At 27.2% G+C, this 15014-nt stretch overlaps 1 protein-coding gene across 1 annotated transcript; it reads right to left on the bottom strand.

The window, feature by feature from the left end:
- Positions 1 to 8926: 8926 nt before the first annotated feature.
- LOC113851319 (carbonic anhydrase 2-like) lies at positions 8927 to 11903 on the bottom strand. Its single transcript, XM_027481787.1, has 9 exons — positions 11898 to 11903; positions 11635 to 11703; positions 11136 to 11279; positions 10946 to 10994; positions 10443 to 10559; positions 10236 to 10289; positions 9476 to 9561; positions 9227 to 9332; positions 8927 to 9109 (listed from the first exon to the last, which is right to left on the bottom strand). The coding sequence occupies exons 2-9, from the start codon at positions 11685 to 11687 to the stop codon at positions 8927 to 8929; spliced, it is 792 nt and encodes a 263-aa protein (XP_027337588.1). The 5' UTR covers positions 11688 to 11703; positions 11898 to 11903.
- Positions 11904 to 15014: the final 3111 nt, after the last annotated feature.

Below are 15014 nucleotides of genomic sequence, written 5' to 3'. Positions count from 1 at the left end.
TTCTGTACTTGCTTCTTCTATTAGGTTCCTATGCACTTTTCTTCTCATACACTTTTGTACATATCTATTTCATAGATCCCATTACTATCTCACTTCATGGGTCCATGTATCTATCTCATCTTATGAGCTCTGATGTCAACTAACCTCAAGCTTTTATTCTTGCTTCTTCTTATAGGTTCTTGTACATTCTTCATTTCTTACACTTATATACATATCAATCTCATAGGTCCTAAGGCTATCTCATTGCACTGGCCCATGTGCCTTGATGTCAACTAATATTAAGCTTTTATACTTGCTTCTTCTCGTTGGTTCTTACGCATTCTTCATCACAAACACTTCTATATATATCCATTTCATAGATCTCATGATTATCTCACTTCACAAGCCTATGAGCCTATCTCATCTCATGAGCTACGATGTCAATTAATCTCAAGCTCTTGTGCTTGCTTCTTCTAATTGATTCTCATGTATTATTCATCTCACACACTGTTGTACCTACTCATCTCATATGTCTCATAGCTATCTCATTTCACGGGGTTATAAGCATATCTCATTTTATGAGCTTTGATGTCAGCTAATCTCAAGCTCTTATGCCTGCTTCTTTGCATAAATTTTGGTACATTCTTCATCTTGGATAGGTTCCATGTGCCTATCTTATCTTATGAGCTCTGATATCAATTAATCTCAAGCTCTTGTACTTGTTTCTTCTTATAGGTTCTTATAGGTTCTTCATTTCACATACTTCTATACCCATCCATTTCATAGGTCTTATGACTATCTTATTCCACAGGCCCATGAGCCTATCTCCTCTTGCATACTCTGAAGTCAGTTAATTTCAAAGCCCTTCTACTTGCTTTATCACATAGGTTCTCATGCCTTCTTCATCTTACAAGCTTTTGTACTTACACACTTTATAGGCTTTCATGCTTTCTACTTTCATAATTTCATACCTTCTCTTATAGGCCCTTTTGCACATACCTAGTTAGGCTTCTGTGCATATGCACTCCTAAGATTGCACACATCATAGGTTAGCATGCTTGTTCTAATAGTTTTAGTGCTTACGCCACTTAATATGTCTCACATCTACTCACCTCATAAGCCCTTCTACCTATTATGTCTCATAAGATATCGTGCTTTTTCATAGACTTTCATGCTTGCTACATCTCATAAGCTTTTGCACGTACTTACCTCATAGCTTCATGCTTGTTGTATCTCATAAGCCATCATGCCTGCACTTGTTAGACTCTATTGTTAAGTCCTCATGCTTACTTTAATCCATAAGTATCTGGACCTTCTCCATCTTACAAACTTTATGCTTCTACATAGACCTCATAGGTTATCGTGCTTTCCTAATCTAATAGGTCTCTAAGTTCATGGCATCTAATAGACTCCTACCTATTCACTTATAGGCTTTCATGCTCATTGCTTCAAAAATTCATCTTGTCTATCGTGCAAGCTTTCGTGCCTACATAGGTTCTATGCTTATTACATTCCTTTGACCTTTATGTTTATGAACGCGTAAGCTTATTGTACCTCATAGGTTAGCACGCTTGTTCTTACAGGCCTCACTCACTTACCAATTAATCACTCACGTAATTTCATCTCATAGGTTTCTACATGTTTTCTTAATCTTATAGGTTTGTATGCTTGTGGCCTTCGATAGACTTTTACCTACCCACTTTGTAGGCTTTCATACTTGTTGCTTTCAAAAATCTATCTCTTGCATATCGTGCAAGCCTTCGTGCCTACATAGGTTTTATACTTATGAACTCCTAAGCTCGTTATACCTCATAGGTTATTGCGTCTATTCTTACTCGCTTACCAACTAAGCCCTCATGCAAGTTTATCTCATAAGTCTCTATGTGCGCTTCATCTCCAAGGACTTAGTGCCTATTGTAATCTTAGGCCTAATGCCTATTTTACCTTGTAGGCTTTTATGTTAGCTTATTTTAAAAGTTGTAGTGCCCATCCATCTTACAAGTACTCGTGTTCATACATCCTTGAGGCCTAAGCCAATACATGTGCTTAATCATAAGCTTCATGTATTTTGTGCATCAAAGAATGTTGTGCTTGCTGCAATTCACAAGTCTTATGCTTCACATTTCAGAGGTACTCATACCAATTTTTCTTAAAGGCCCACATGCTCATTCCACCACTCATGCCTCTTATATCTCATAAACTTTAATCTCATTCTAGTTGGATCTTGCAAGGCTTCATGTTATCTCACATGCCTATGTTTTATTCTCATCTTATACCCTTGCATGTTTGAATCATCTTATGAGCTTCATACATACCTCATTTTGTAGGCCTTGTGCTATTTATTTCATACGCTCACATGCCTAGTATGCCTCATGGACCTTTTTGTTCCTACTCCTTTTCCAACGCTTTCATGCTACCAAAAGTCAAGACTTGATTGACTTCTTTATTGTTCTACCAAAGCTCAGTAACTAACTGTATCTTTAATTATTTGTTAAAGCTTAAAATCTTATCGACCCTTTTACTTCTTATCAATGTCTGAAATTTGAAATCTGACACTCAGACACAAGACTGGGAACAGGATCAAACCTCCTTCCTCTTCCTGACCTATCATCAAATGAAAGACAGAGTAGGCTAAACAAGTCCTCTCCTCTCCCCTCTTTACTTTCTTGTTAAGGCCCAGAATCTGATTAGCCTCTTTGTACTGATGTAAACATCCAGAAGTTGACTGGCTGCTATACTTTCCTCTGAAATAGGACCGACACTTATATATTCTTTCAAAGTCTAGAACCTGACTGACACCTTTACATTTTTTAAAGTCAAGAATCTGACTGGCACCTTTACTTTCTCAAAAGTCCAGAACTTAACTGGCAGCTTTACATTATCCAAAGTCCAGAATCTGACTGGCACTTTTACATTTTTCTAAAGTTCAGAACCTGACTGATATCTTTAAATTCCAGAAGTCCAAAACCTGACTAGCACCTTTACATTTTTCAAAAGTCCAGAGCCTGACTGCACCTTTACATTTATCAAAGTCCAGAATCTGACTAACACCTTTACATATTTCAACAATCTAGAATCTGACTAGCACCTTCACATTTTCAAAAAGTTCAGAATCTGACTGGCGCCTTTACCTTTTTCCAAAAGTCCAGAATCTGACTGGCACATTTTACATTCTCATAATGTCTAGAACCTGACTGGTTCTCCTTCACAAAACCTGGCTCGTATACAATGCATATGTTACACAAGACCACAAATAAAATTAATTCACTTCTTTACTTATATCTTATTATAATAATATGAAAACTTTTATTATTCATATTATTTAGTAAAAAATAATTAAAGAGGGGCAACTGTAAATACTCAATTTTATCCGGGTCCTTTTCAAAAATAAATTTCAAAATAAAAAAATTAAATATAATTATATTTAATTTTTTTAAAGAGGTTAAGAAAAGAGAAAAAAAAACTAATTTAAAATTTAAATATAAATTTTCAATTTTTAAATTTAAAATTAGATTTAGAAATGGTCAAAGTAATTTGTAGATTTTTTACTGGTCATAAAAAATAAGAGAGTCTTTTATTAAAAAAAAATAAATAAGATCTAGGATTTTAAAAAATGTCTATAAATAGGAAGCTTAAGTCTTCAGAAAGGAAAGAGGTGAACAACTTTTATTTTTATGAGACCTCTTTCAGAGAGAGTTCTAAAGAGAGCTCTAGAGAGCCTAGGAAACAAAAAGCAAAAGGAGAAGAGAAGATCAGAGAAAACTATCTAATAATGCTAAAAAATCCTAAAACACATCTCAAGATCGATTACAGAGAACAAATCAAAGGAAAGATCCAACCATAAAGGGAAAAAGAAAAAAACTTTCATCAAGTAAGTGTTCTCTATTTTATTCTTTGGTTTGTTTCTCATCCTCCCTTTATCTAATAAAGATTTTTTCTCTTTGTTCATTTTCCATCCTCCCTTTATCTAATAAGAATTCTCTTTCTTTGTTCATTTCTCATCCTTCCTATTTTATTAAGGATTCTCCTTCTTTGTTTATTTATTTTGCACGTTCTTCTCTTCTTCTTCATGATTTAATATATTTTTTGCAAGTTTAATAAATAAATAAATAAATGAAAAGAGAAAATTCAATAAAATTTTCTTTTTATAAATTCTAATAATTTTTCTAACCCTAAATTACTTCTCCCTCAGTCAAACCCTAAAAAATAAAATCTAAATCCATGAAAATTAATTTTTTTCTAACTCCGAGTATTACCTTTTTTGCAAACCCTAAAAATAAACTATTTTTTTCTAACTCTAAATTATTGTTTTTTTGCAAACCCTAAAATAATATGTTTTTCTAACCCAAGATCATTCAATTTTTTGCAAGGTCTAAAAAATAACCTTTTTTAAACTCCAACCATTTCACAAATTATAAAAGTCTAAATTTTCCAAATCCTAAAAATTCTTTCTTTCTTTGTAAATCTTAAACTTTGCAAATCCCAAAAAACTAATTCTTAAATCAAACAATAATTATTTTCTTGTTATTTTTGTTCGTTCTTGGGTTTTTTTTTTATTGTTCTATATATTTCTCATTTATTTCTTATCATATAAAAAAATCCCATATTAATAAGATATTTTGGTTATAAAAAAAAAGTATTTTAAATCCACGCAATGGCCAAGTAATTTTGATAGAGTGGTGGATCCACCTTCAACATCGCTTGGATCGTAAGTGTTTATTGAGTAGTCGTGTACTAACTTGAACCCCGTGTAGGAGTGGATTTACAAAAAATAATAACTAAGTAAAAATCAAGCTAAAAAAAATAACACTTTTGAAACTCATCCAAACCTAATTTTCAAAAGAATTACGTAGTAGTTTTGATTCTTCCGTTGCATACAGAAAATACGTAGGAACGGAAACCTGACCCGTCAAGTCCATTTTTTTTAAAAAAAAATTTCAAGTTCAAAATATTTTTAAAATTGTTTTAAACTAAGATTAATTTCTAGCATATTTTCTTTATAAAAATTAAAAATGAGATTTTTATTTTATTTTAAAAATTAAAAAATATATAAAGACCAAAAAAAAAATAAAGTGTAAGATAATTTTTTATATATATAATATATTTCTTTTATACAAAAATGAGAAAAGAATAATATTAATTCAAATAAATTTTTTTTGTGTGCTTCCTTATTTTAAAAAATAAAATTAACATCTCTAAAAAATTGTAAAAATTTAAAATAAATCTAAAAAGTAATAATAAAAACAAATTTTAAAATAGTAAGAAATATTAATTGTTTTCTTTTAGAGTGAAATATTTTTTAAGTTAAAATAATTTTTGCACAATTAATTATAAGGTAACCGTTTTAATCAACGGACGTCGTAGGGTGCTAATACCTTCCTTATATGTAAACGACTCCCTAACCTAAATCTAGTTTATAAGATTTTTTTTTATCAAAAGTTTTTCCAACGTTTTCTTTAATAAACTTTGGTGACAACTCCTTATTATCGTCGTCCCGTCATGATTTTAGTTGCGACAATGAAATATGAAGTCCAATAACAAGAACAAGTACTAAGAGAATACAACAAACTTTGCAAGGCCTATTTATGGAGCTCAAGATATATGAAAGGAAAACAATTTTAATCTACAAGAAAAAAATCTAAGAAGAAATGATAAATAAAATTATAATTTTACCTACTCAAACTTAGCAAATGAATATCTAAAATAAGCATGATAAAATCATTGATTTTTATTTCAAAGATTTAGATTATTTTTTTATATTAATCTAATTAGGATATAAGAATAGTTTTATTTAATTAAGATGTATTTTAGGATAAAGATTCTATTATAAGAATATTTTAAATTACACTAGATTTTATTATTTGTTTATTTTTATTTGAATTTTATTTCATACGTTAATTTTATCGTATTTATTTTTATAAATAAAAGATGTGTAAAGTATAATGAATGAATTTAAATATGATTTAAGTTATTTTATATAATGGGGGAGAACTTTTCCATAGTTCTTAAGTTTAAAATTAAATATAGTGTTAATTCTACTAGTAGGTTACAATTAGGATCATATTTATGATAACTTTAGTTATACTAATAAATCGTAATTAAAGTTAGATTTTTATCTTTTCTATATTTTAAAAGAAAATGCAATTTCTATTTAGTTTCAATGCTTATATCAATATTTTTTTTAAATTAATTTAAAATAATCAAATTTTTATTAGAGCTCTTTTAATAATTTTTTATTTTCCTTTATCATATTTTTCACTACCTTTTGTAGTAATTTAGAATCCAATTGAAACCTTAAAAGTTTTATATCCTGACATATTATCATATTATACGGACTATTAAATAAAAATTAACATCTTTGGTGAATAAGAAAATATTTAATATTTAAAATTATTAATAAAGTAAAAATATTAAATATCAATTAACTAATCTAAATCATATACTCTTAATTTATTTTTAGGAGATAAATTAGTAATATTTTACAAAGATAAATAATATTTTTAAAAATTAAGGTCACATTTAAATAAATAATAAACACTTTAATTAAATATTTATTCAGTAACTTCTATTATGAAGTCTTATAACATAAATTTGACAATGAAACTAATTAAAATAAGTTAAGAAAGACTTATTTTAATAATTATATTAAGAAATCTTTTAAACAAGTTTTAAAAAATTACAGAAATCATAAAATATTTTCTTAAAATTTTCAAAACCTCTTCCAACAACTCTCTATAGAGACAAATTTTATTTACAATTGAAAAAATGTTATCAAATTAAAGTGTTATTAAAATCATTGGAGTTTCTGGTTTATTTGTTGATATTTTATATATATATATATATATATATATATATATATATAAATATAATATTGGGTGCAGGGTCAGGAGATTCGAGAACCAGATAGAGTATAACGTTAGCACTTGAATTATTCTCTCTTTTTTTTTTACTGTTGAATTTTCTATCATTCTCATAAAATTCGAATAGTAAGTATGATTTGAACTGAAGCAGCCAAAATTGAAGCTTTCATCTTATTCCATTTCTATTTAAATTTTTCAGGATCATCGTATAACCCTTGAAATGGACTTCTAAGAGGAAGATAACAGACGATCACCACCGTCCATTTTTTTAGTTATAAATATTAAAATAAAATAAAATACAGTATCATAGATATTCTTAATATTATTTTTAATTAAAATGAAAATTTCAATAATACGTTTTAATACATGTATATTAACATTTAGTACAATATAAATTACTTAAATCAAACTGTGAGTTTAATTAAAAATAATAATAATACTATATCATAGCAGCTATCACAAAAGAGTTATCATCGTTTTAACGATGTGTTAGAATTTTCAGGATAGAGAGAAAAAGGACACAATAATTTTTTTATTAACACCTCGTACGGCTGTAATGACGAGTGCAACAAGCAATTGAACCCAAAACAAAATATAACACATTTTCTTTCTTTAATCTTTTTTGGCGACTAGACCACGAGATTTATATACTTCCAAATAGAATCAAGAGTAAGGTTTAATTAAATACTTACTAAATAAAAGACTTATTACTCGTTTCATTGAATTAAATTTATAAGTTGGCGTAATTAATTAGAATATTCAATAGAATGAATGATTGCTGAAAATTTGATTAATTATTTAAATATTGATAGTTGATATTTGAATCTTGAAGAAATTAAAAAAAATTGACAATTGAAATTTACGAGAATAATTGAATTATTGTAGGACACATTTGTGAGCACATGAACTTCAGATTATGGACATGATGCTCAAAAAGACGACATTTTTATTACATCTTTTTATTACATTTCATAAACGCAGAATTTTAAGTTTTTTATACAGTTTTACATAGGAATGTCAACTAAGGTATGTTCTTCCTTCTTTTCTATGAGATTTTAATGAGAAGTTGGGTTACATCCCTTCTTTCTCTTGGTTTTGTAATGAAACAATAGTTTCTTACATTTTATATTCTGTTGTAAGCTCTTTTTATTGATCATGATTTTCTTTTTTGTAATATATTTCAGTTTCTTCTTCCTTATTTCTATTATGTCTTGCTAATTTCCTTGGGGTTGAAGAAGAATAAACTTATTCTTTTATCTATTGCAATGAACTAAACACTGAATGTAACTCAAAATATAAGCTTTAATCTAACACTTTTGATTTCGAACTTAGTGACTCTCTGTTTTACGTATTCGGATTAATGAAAAGAAGTTTATGATTGGAAAGTTGTGAACTTTCTTGGACTGTGATCAAAATGTTTGTTATAGATTACTTAGGAATAGAAGTTTAAAATGAGGTGGTCATTTGAGTTTTAATCTTAATGCTGAATGTTTTTTGGTTTATCTAAGAAATTAAGAAGTTAAATTCATTTTAGAACTAATTTACCAAAGAATTAGGATTAGATATTTTTAAAAACCTAATTATTAAATTGAGCTGTATTTTGGGTTATATATGTAATTGATACAAGGGAAAAAGATAAAGAATTATAAACTCAACCTATTTCTTAATTAATTTACAATTGAGTTTCCTTATATTATTTAGTTATATTCTGCAGTTTAATTTTATTTATAAATTAGTCCATTCCATCTGAATTTTTAATTCCATGATTATTTAAATTTTTCAGCACTTATGCTTTTATATTCTGCACTTTATTTAATTTTTTCATTTACAATTTTACTCTATTTTTTACTCAACTAGTAATATTTTTTAGGTTTGTTATTTGACATTAAGCCCAGTGAACAATAAATTTATTTTGTTACTTTAATGATTTAATACATTTGTCAAAAAGTTATCATTCATATGTCTTTAAACACGTTACAGAAGGGAACTGTAACTTATTTAGGATAGAAAAGCAAGGGAGTACAACACAAGTTGTAATAAGAACTTAATAAGTTGCTAGTGGTGCCAAGTTTGAGCCATCAACCCATTTACTCATGGTCACAGAGAGGGATGGTAATGGGTTTAGTGATGTGAGACTCGAACTTCCAAAGCTGGAATTCTCCCTTCACAAAATCATAGTAACCCCCGAACAGTGCTATGCTGTTGTTCCTTATTCCACTTTCAACATATGGATATGTCCTCAAATTCACTAACGAGTTATTCACCGACTCCTGCACGCACAAATCACCATGTTTAATTAACTCCATTATCATAATTACTAAAAATTCTAGAGCAGTTTAAAATGCTCATTAGTGATTAAATATTTAAATCATGGTAGCTATGTAAACCTTTTCACAGAATTTGCACTGTTCATCGAAATCATAGCCATCATATTCTTTCAGGACCTTGAGTTTGGCAGGCAAACCAATTTTCACCCAATCATCTATGAAGTCACTGCACGAATCAATTGAACAATAAAATGGGTTAAGCATCGCGATTTGTTCCATCCTAATATATCCTACATGCGTTTTATTTTAACTGTCTTTGCCAAACAAGGAACTAATTAAAATAGTGAAGATATTTTAATTAATTCTTACTAGGGAGCAGAACCATCTTCTGGGTAACTCATAAGCCTTTTTATTCCGCCGCAGCGACTGTGTCCAATTACCAGAATATTTGGCACCTGCAAAGATATTTGGTTGGTCCTATGTTATGTATCTCACAGAATGTTCCTCTGTGTTATAAATCAACACTAAAGAAAAGAAAATAAGAGAATTGAGCTTTTGGAATATTAATGTTGGCAATTTTATGAATGTAATAGTGCCCATTCGGTTTATATTTGAGTAGCATTTATTTTGAATAGTTAAGCAACATTTAATACGCATATTTAAATTATTTTACTAACTTCAGTTTTAAGGATTGAGTTTAAATATTTAAAAACAATAAATTTTATTAAAAAATTATTATATTTTCGTATTTTTAATCAAATAAATATTTTAATAAAAATAATTATTTTAATTGCATAAAGTCAAACTTAAGCGTTAAAATTAACAAAATTGATATTTGAATTAAGAAAATGTTAAGCTTTAAGGATTAAATAAAAAAACAGACACACATGCAAGTGACAAGTTTTTAATGAAAAATAAAATATTTATTAGATTAAAAATATAGAAATGTAATAAGTATTATTTTTTAATAAAGTTTATTATTTTAAATGCATAAAATTAATATTAAAGACTATAAGCATAAGAAACTCGTTTAAATTAATATTATTTTATATTAAAACACGTGTAGGGTGTAAGGAAATGATTTTCCATGTAATGTGGACCCAAATGGATAATAAACCAATAACGTCACCTTAAGAGCCGTGATAGCATACTCAATGGCGGCACCAACTCCACTGTACCTTAGCTGGAAAATAGAATGGGACAGTGAGTAATTTAACAATTAAAACAACTTATTTCAATGAATAGATGGAGAACGAGTTTCAATAATGTAATTTGAACTTCAAAAAAGTGTATATATAGTGATTCATTGATCTGGATAATAGTGAAGGAGTGAAACCTGATTAAATGGAGGAACCATGTTTGCAATGTTGCGGACCATGAAAGCATCCCCAGGTTGGAAGTTCAGGATTGTAGTGGGACTCACTCGAGAGTCAGAGCAAGCAAATATCAGATACTGCGTGCAATAATTAAAAACAAATCAATTTTTTTCAAAGGGAAAACAATCAAATCAAATTTGAAATACCCATATGGTGAAGGAGTTTGAAAACATAAGTACAAAGGGTTAATTAGAATCTTTAGATTATAATTGCGGTTATATCACCATCTTGATGTAAGAAAAATTGTAAATAAATAACCGTAATTACAGTCACAAAGTGCAAGTTTAACAAAACTTTAAAAATCATATAAACGTAAATTCCATACAACGATTATCATAATTAATAACATTAAAACAAACATAAATTTATACCCATTTAAATATAAATTTAAACGTACTAAAAGACAATAATTGTAGTTACAAACCGTAATTTAACGGACCATAATTAAACATTAAGTAATCACCTCAGGGCTTTGTCCCTTAGCAAGTTCTGCGTACAGATCGGGGTTCTTGCTGCCATATTTATATAGAAAAGAAGAGTTCATGAATCTAAATAACAAAGTTCTTAATAACTTAAAAGAAATGAGGGTGCAAGAGAGGTATTATTATTATTATTTAGAGGCACAACAATGAAGAGTTTATTCGTAAGTTTACTCGAAATTGTTGCGCTTGAAGTAAGTGAATCCGTCTATGATTCTCTGTACTGGAGGCTCAAATGGACACACATTACATCCTTTTAACTCAGCTATAAGCTCCTCAATTTTTGGCGCTGCAACCCCATCAAGTTCCTCCTTCTCTCTGGACCAGCAAGCCACAATATTATTACTACATATAAGCGATAATTCAATGCTAAATAGTGCTCTTAATTAAAGATACTTATTAAAAGTTAAGAATAAACAAAATTTATTACAAAATTATGATTATATATTCTCATCGTGTATTTAATAAACAATAAATATTTTTAATTATAAGAGTCTCAAATTTTGACATGATACATATAGTTGTATTGAAAGACTTCTTAGTTTTATTATCTTCATCGGTAAGTTAGCATTTATCTGTAATTTATGCATCATTGAATTAGTAGACGATTAAAGGAAACAGCGTAAGGGAGAGTGATTTTAACGTGATGAAAGTTGAGAAGTCATTAATTAACCTGAGAAGCTTCTTCAGTTCTTCAATGGCCAGCTCAGATGACTGCTTTGCCATAGTTAACTCTTTTGATCTGCAGATTCGAAAATTGCATACAACTTATAGGCTACTCAAATTAAAAAGGCTACAACAAAACGTAATTTAGTTAATGGGTTTGCGCAGGCCTAATCATATTAGCCAAGTAAATGTAAACTAGTATTCATATTAATGTTGGTTTGTTTAAGAATGGAATTGAAAGTAGCATGAAGGAGGATTAAGGTAGCATACCCTATGAAGTGAGGAAATGGTTTTGCACAGATAAGTAGAAGAAAGAATTTATGTTAGAGAGATTTAGTGGGAAAGAATATGGAGGGGAACTAATTGGAGAGTATGAATGAAACTAGCTTATTTGCTCATGCATTATGCACCGCTTGCATCTCCTATATTTATAAGCTGATGCTAAATATAGTGATGATTTTTTCACAATGGTTTTTTTGACACTTCCTATTATATTTATTAAAATTTGACGCAAACTATAGAATCAAATGAAAAAAAATAAAATAAAAAATGAAATAGTTAAAGATCTAATTTATTGGATTAGATCTAATTTCAAAAGTTGATGTAATCTTAAGTAAATTTACATGCATATTATGCCTAAAACTAACATCTCACTCGTATTGATATAATTATATATTTATAAAATTAAAATATTTAATTATTTTTTACAATTTTGTTCTGTAAATTATAATTTCTTCGGTTAATTAAATAAATTTATAAGTTAATTAGTTATGATTCAATATGTATCAAACTTTCGTGTGTCTCGTATTTTTTTTTATAAGTCGTGCTTTACATAAAATAATTTTTATTTTTAAAATGTACAAAATAATAAAATGAATTTTATTTAGTATATCTTCTTTTTTTGGTAAATAAAAAAATAATAAATCACTTAATTCAGTTTAAAATATTTTCATTTAGATTAAATTTAATATTATATTAAGACAAATCTAAACTAAATTATAAAGTATTTTTCGTTTTTAAATTGGATGATATTTTACTTAAAAGTCAATTGAATCCAAACGCCAAGCAGCCTTAAATTCTTCTCTCTCTTTCTTTTCTCAACTGATTTGACTGTTTTAATAAAATATAAAAAGACAATATTTTCAATCAATATCATTCCAATAATATACATATTAGAAAAATATTACTCAAATAATACATGTCGATATAATATATAAAGGTGACCATAATTACGCAAAATAAAAAAGATTTGCAAAAGATGTTAGTATTTAGAGGCTACTAGTTCACTAAATAATAAAAATGAAAAAAAAAAAAAAAAAGCTATGTATCTAAGTATAAAGATAGTTTTATAAATTTTAGGAACAAAGACCATACAAAAAGTGTCTACCACATAATATGTATTTTTCCAGTATTTTGAAAGTTTTTGTATTCTTAGAATGATATACCTGTAAGGTGTGTGTCACATGGATCATTGAATTTGACATAGAAAAGGGCGGGGACTAAAAATATATTTCTTTTAAATTTTTATTAGAATTCAAATTCGAAACTACAGATAAACTGAGATACATTATTTCTCGTAAAATATTAATTATTTTTGCTAGACTTAACATTTATTCATCAAATGAAGAGTGATTGATTAAATTAAAGAAAAAACATATATGCATACTATAATATTAAGTACATTATCACCCAAGCATAGCACATGCCACGAGTACGTGGAATCCGGATCTTATGCATTTAAAATTCCTGCTTTCTTCTCAGTATTTACTAAACAATGGTTCCTCTTTTTTAAAATATTTTATTAACTTTTTAAAAAATTTATTTAAAATAAATTGGGTCGCTCTCTCCTATTATAACAAGTGTATTTATTAATTCCCATGCTTGATGCTCGTTATAGTTAATTATTAATTTTTCTATTCCGTTAATTTTAACTTCTACATGAGGAAATGAATTACTTTTATTTGAAGACTTATAATAATAGACAATTTAACAACTTTAATTACATTTTGATTCTAATGTCATTACTAAAAGAGAACTTAAATTTAACAACAAAATTTAGAGAGACATAAATCGCTCACTAACATCTATAAATTTAGACAGAGAATTGAATAGATTATTGCACTAATATTTTTGGGATAGATTTAAGAAAGAATTATTTATTTATCTCAAAATGCACAAATTATTTTCAGTTTAGGAATATGAGAATGAAACAAGTGAATTCTCTTTCTAAAACATTTCGATACTAATTCTGTTGCTAAAGTTAAAAGGCATCAAAAAATAAAAATTTTGATACTCTGTCTAAAAACTAATATATATTTAAAATAAAGTTACCATAGAATACTTTATCTCTTAAATAATTCATCACTAAATTCATGAGTAAAATTATAATAAATATTTTTAAAAAATTGCTAAAGACCTTTCTATTTATAATGTTTTTGGGATAGATTTAACAAAGAATTATGTATTCATCATTTTTTTAATTTATCTCAAAATATACAAATTATTTTTAGTAAAGGAATATGAGACAAATAAAATCTCTCTCTAAAATATTTCGATCCTAATTTTGTTGCTAAAGTTAAAAGACAACATAAATAAAATTTTGAGAAATTGTACTTTGTCCTCAAAAAATAATATAGATTTTATAATAAAATTACGATAAAATACTTCATCTCTAAATAATCTGTTACTAGATTCAGGAGTAAAAATTTGTTAAAGTAATTTCAAATATATGTAATAAATGTTTAAATTTAAATTATTAATAAATATATATTTATTTTCAAACTTTACATATTTTCTCACTTAAAAAATTAAATACAAAAAATTATGCCACAAATATATCAATCATGCTCCAGGGGAAAAGGAAAATGTCAAAGACACAAGTAACATAAGTAAAACAAAAAGAACAGTGATAATAAATTTCTTTATGTCAAATATTTATCACAATAACACAATATTATTATTTTTTATTTTTATAATAAATATTAAAGAATTGAAATTTTACTTCAATTTGTAAATTATTCAGAAAGATTCAATATAAAATTGTTCATTTTAAATTTATATGAAAATCTAGAATAAAATTCAATTCTATAGTATAATTTTTCAGTATTTTAATTATTAATATAAATATTATTTTTACATAGTGTATACTAATAATATGAATTTGATACATTTATAATAAAATTTAATTTAATAAATAATAATAATAATAATATCTGTCCGTATATATTCAAATTATTTATTCAAAATATAACTTTTTTATTTTTGTAGTCACCAAAAAATCAAAAACAACATTCGCTTATATTTAATAAATGCGTTTAAAGATAATAATGAATATATACTATGATTTTATGAGTAAAAAAATTAAAGTTTATTTCTATGTACAGTTAG

Source organism: Abrus precatorius, unplaced genomic scaffold (genome assembly GCF_003935025.1).
Source record: "Abrus precatorius isolate BTA unplaced genomic scaffold, Abrus_2018 Scaffold10, whole genome shotgun sequence".
NCBI lineage: Eukaryota > Viridiplantae > Streptophyta > Magnoliopsida > Fabales > Fabaceae > Abrus > Abrus precatorius.
This window is presented reverse-complemented; position numbering and strand designations above follow the sequence as displayed.

What these genes read in the sequence shown, in the direction of transcription:
- LOC113851319 (XM_027481787.1), bottom strand. Translation starts at nt 11,687, where the DNA reads ATGGCAAAGCAGTCATCTGAGCTGGCCATTGAAGAACTGAAGAAGCTT. An exon ending in ATGCTATCACGGCTCTTAAG is followed by an intron (nt 9,562 to 10,235) that starts GTGACGTTATTG and finishes ATATCTTTGCAG; the next exon opens with GTGCCAAATATTCTGGTAAT. An exon ending in AGTGCAAATTCTGTGAAAAG is followed by an intron (nt 9,110 to 9,226) that starts GTTTACATAGCT and finishes TTGTGCGTGCAG; the next exon opens with GAGTCGGTGAATAACTCGTT.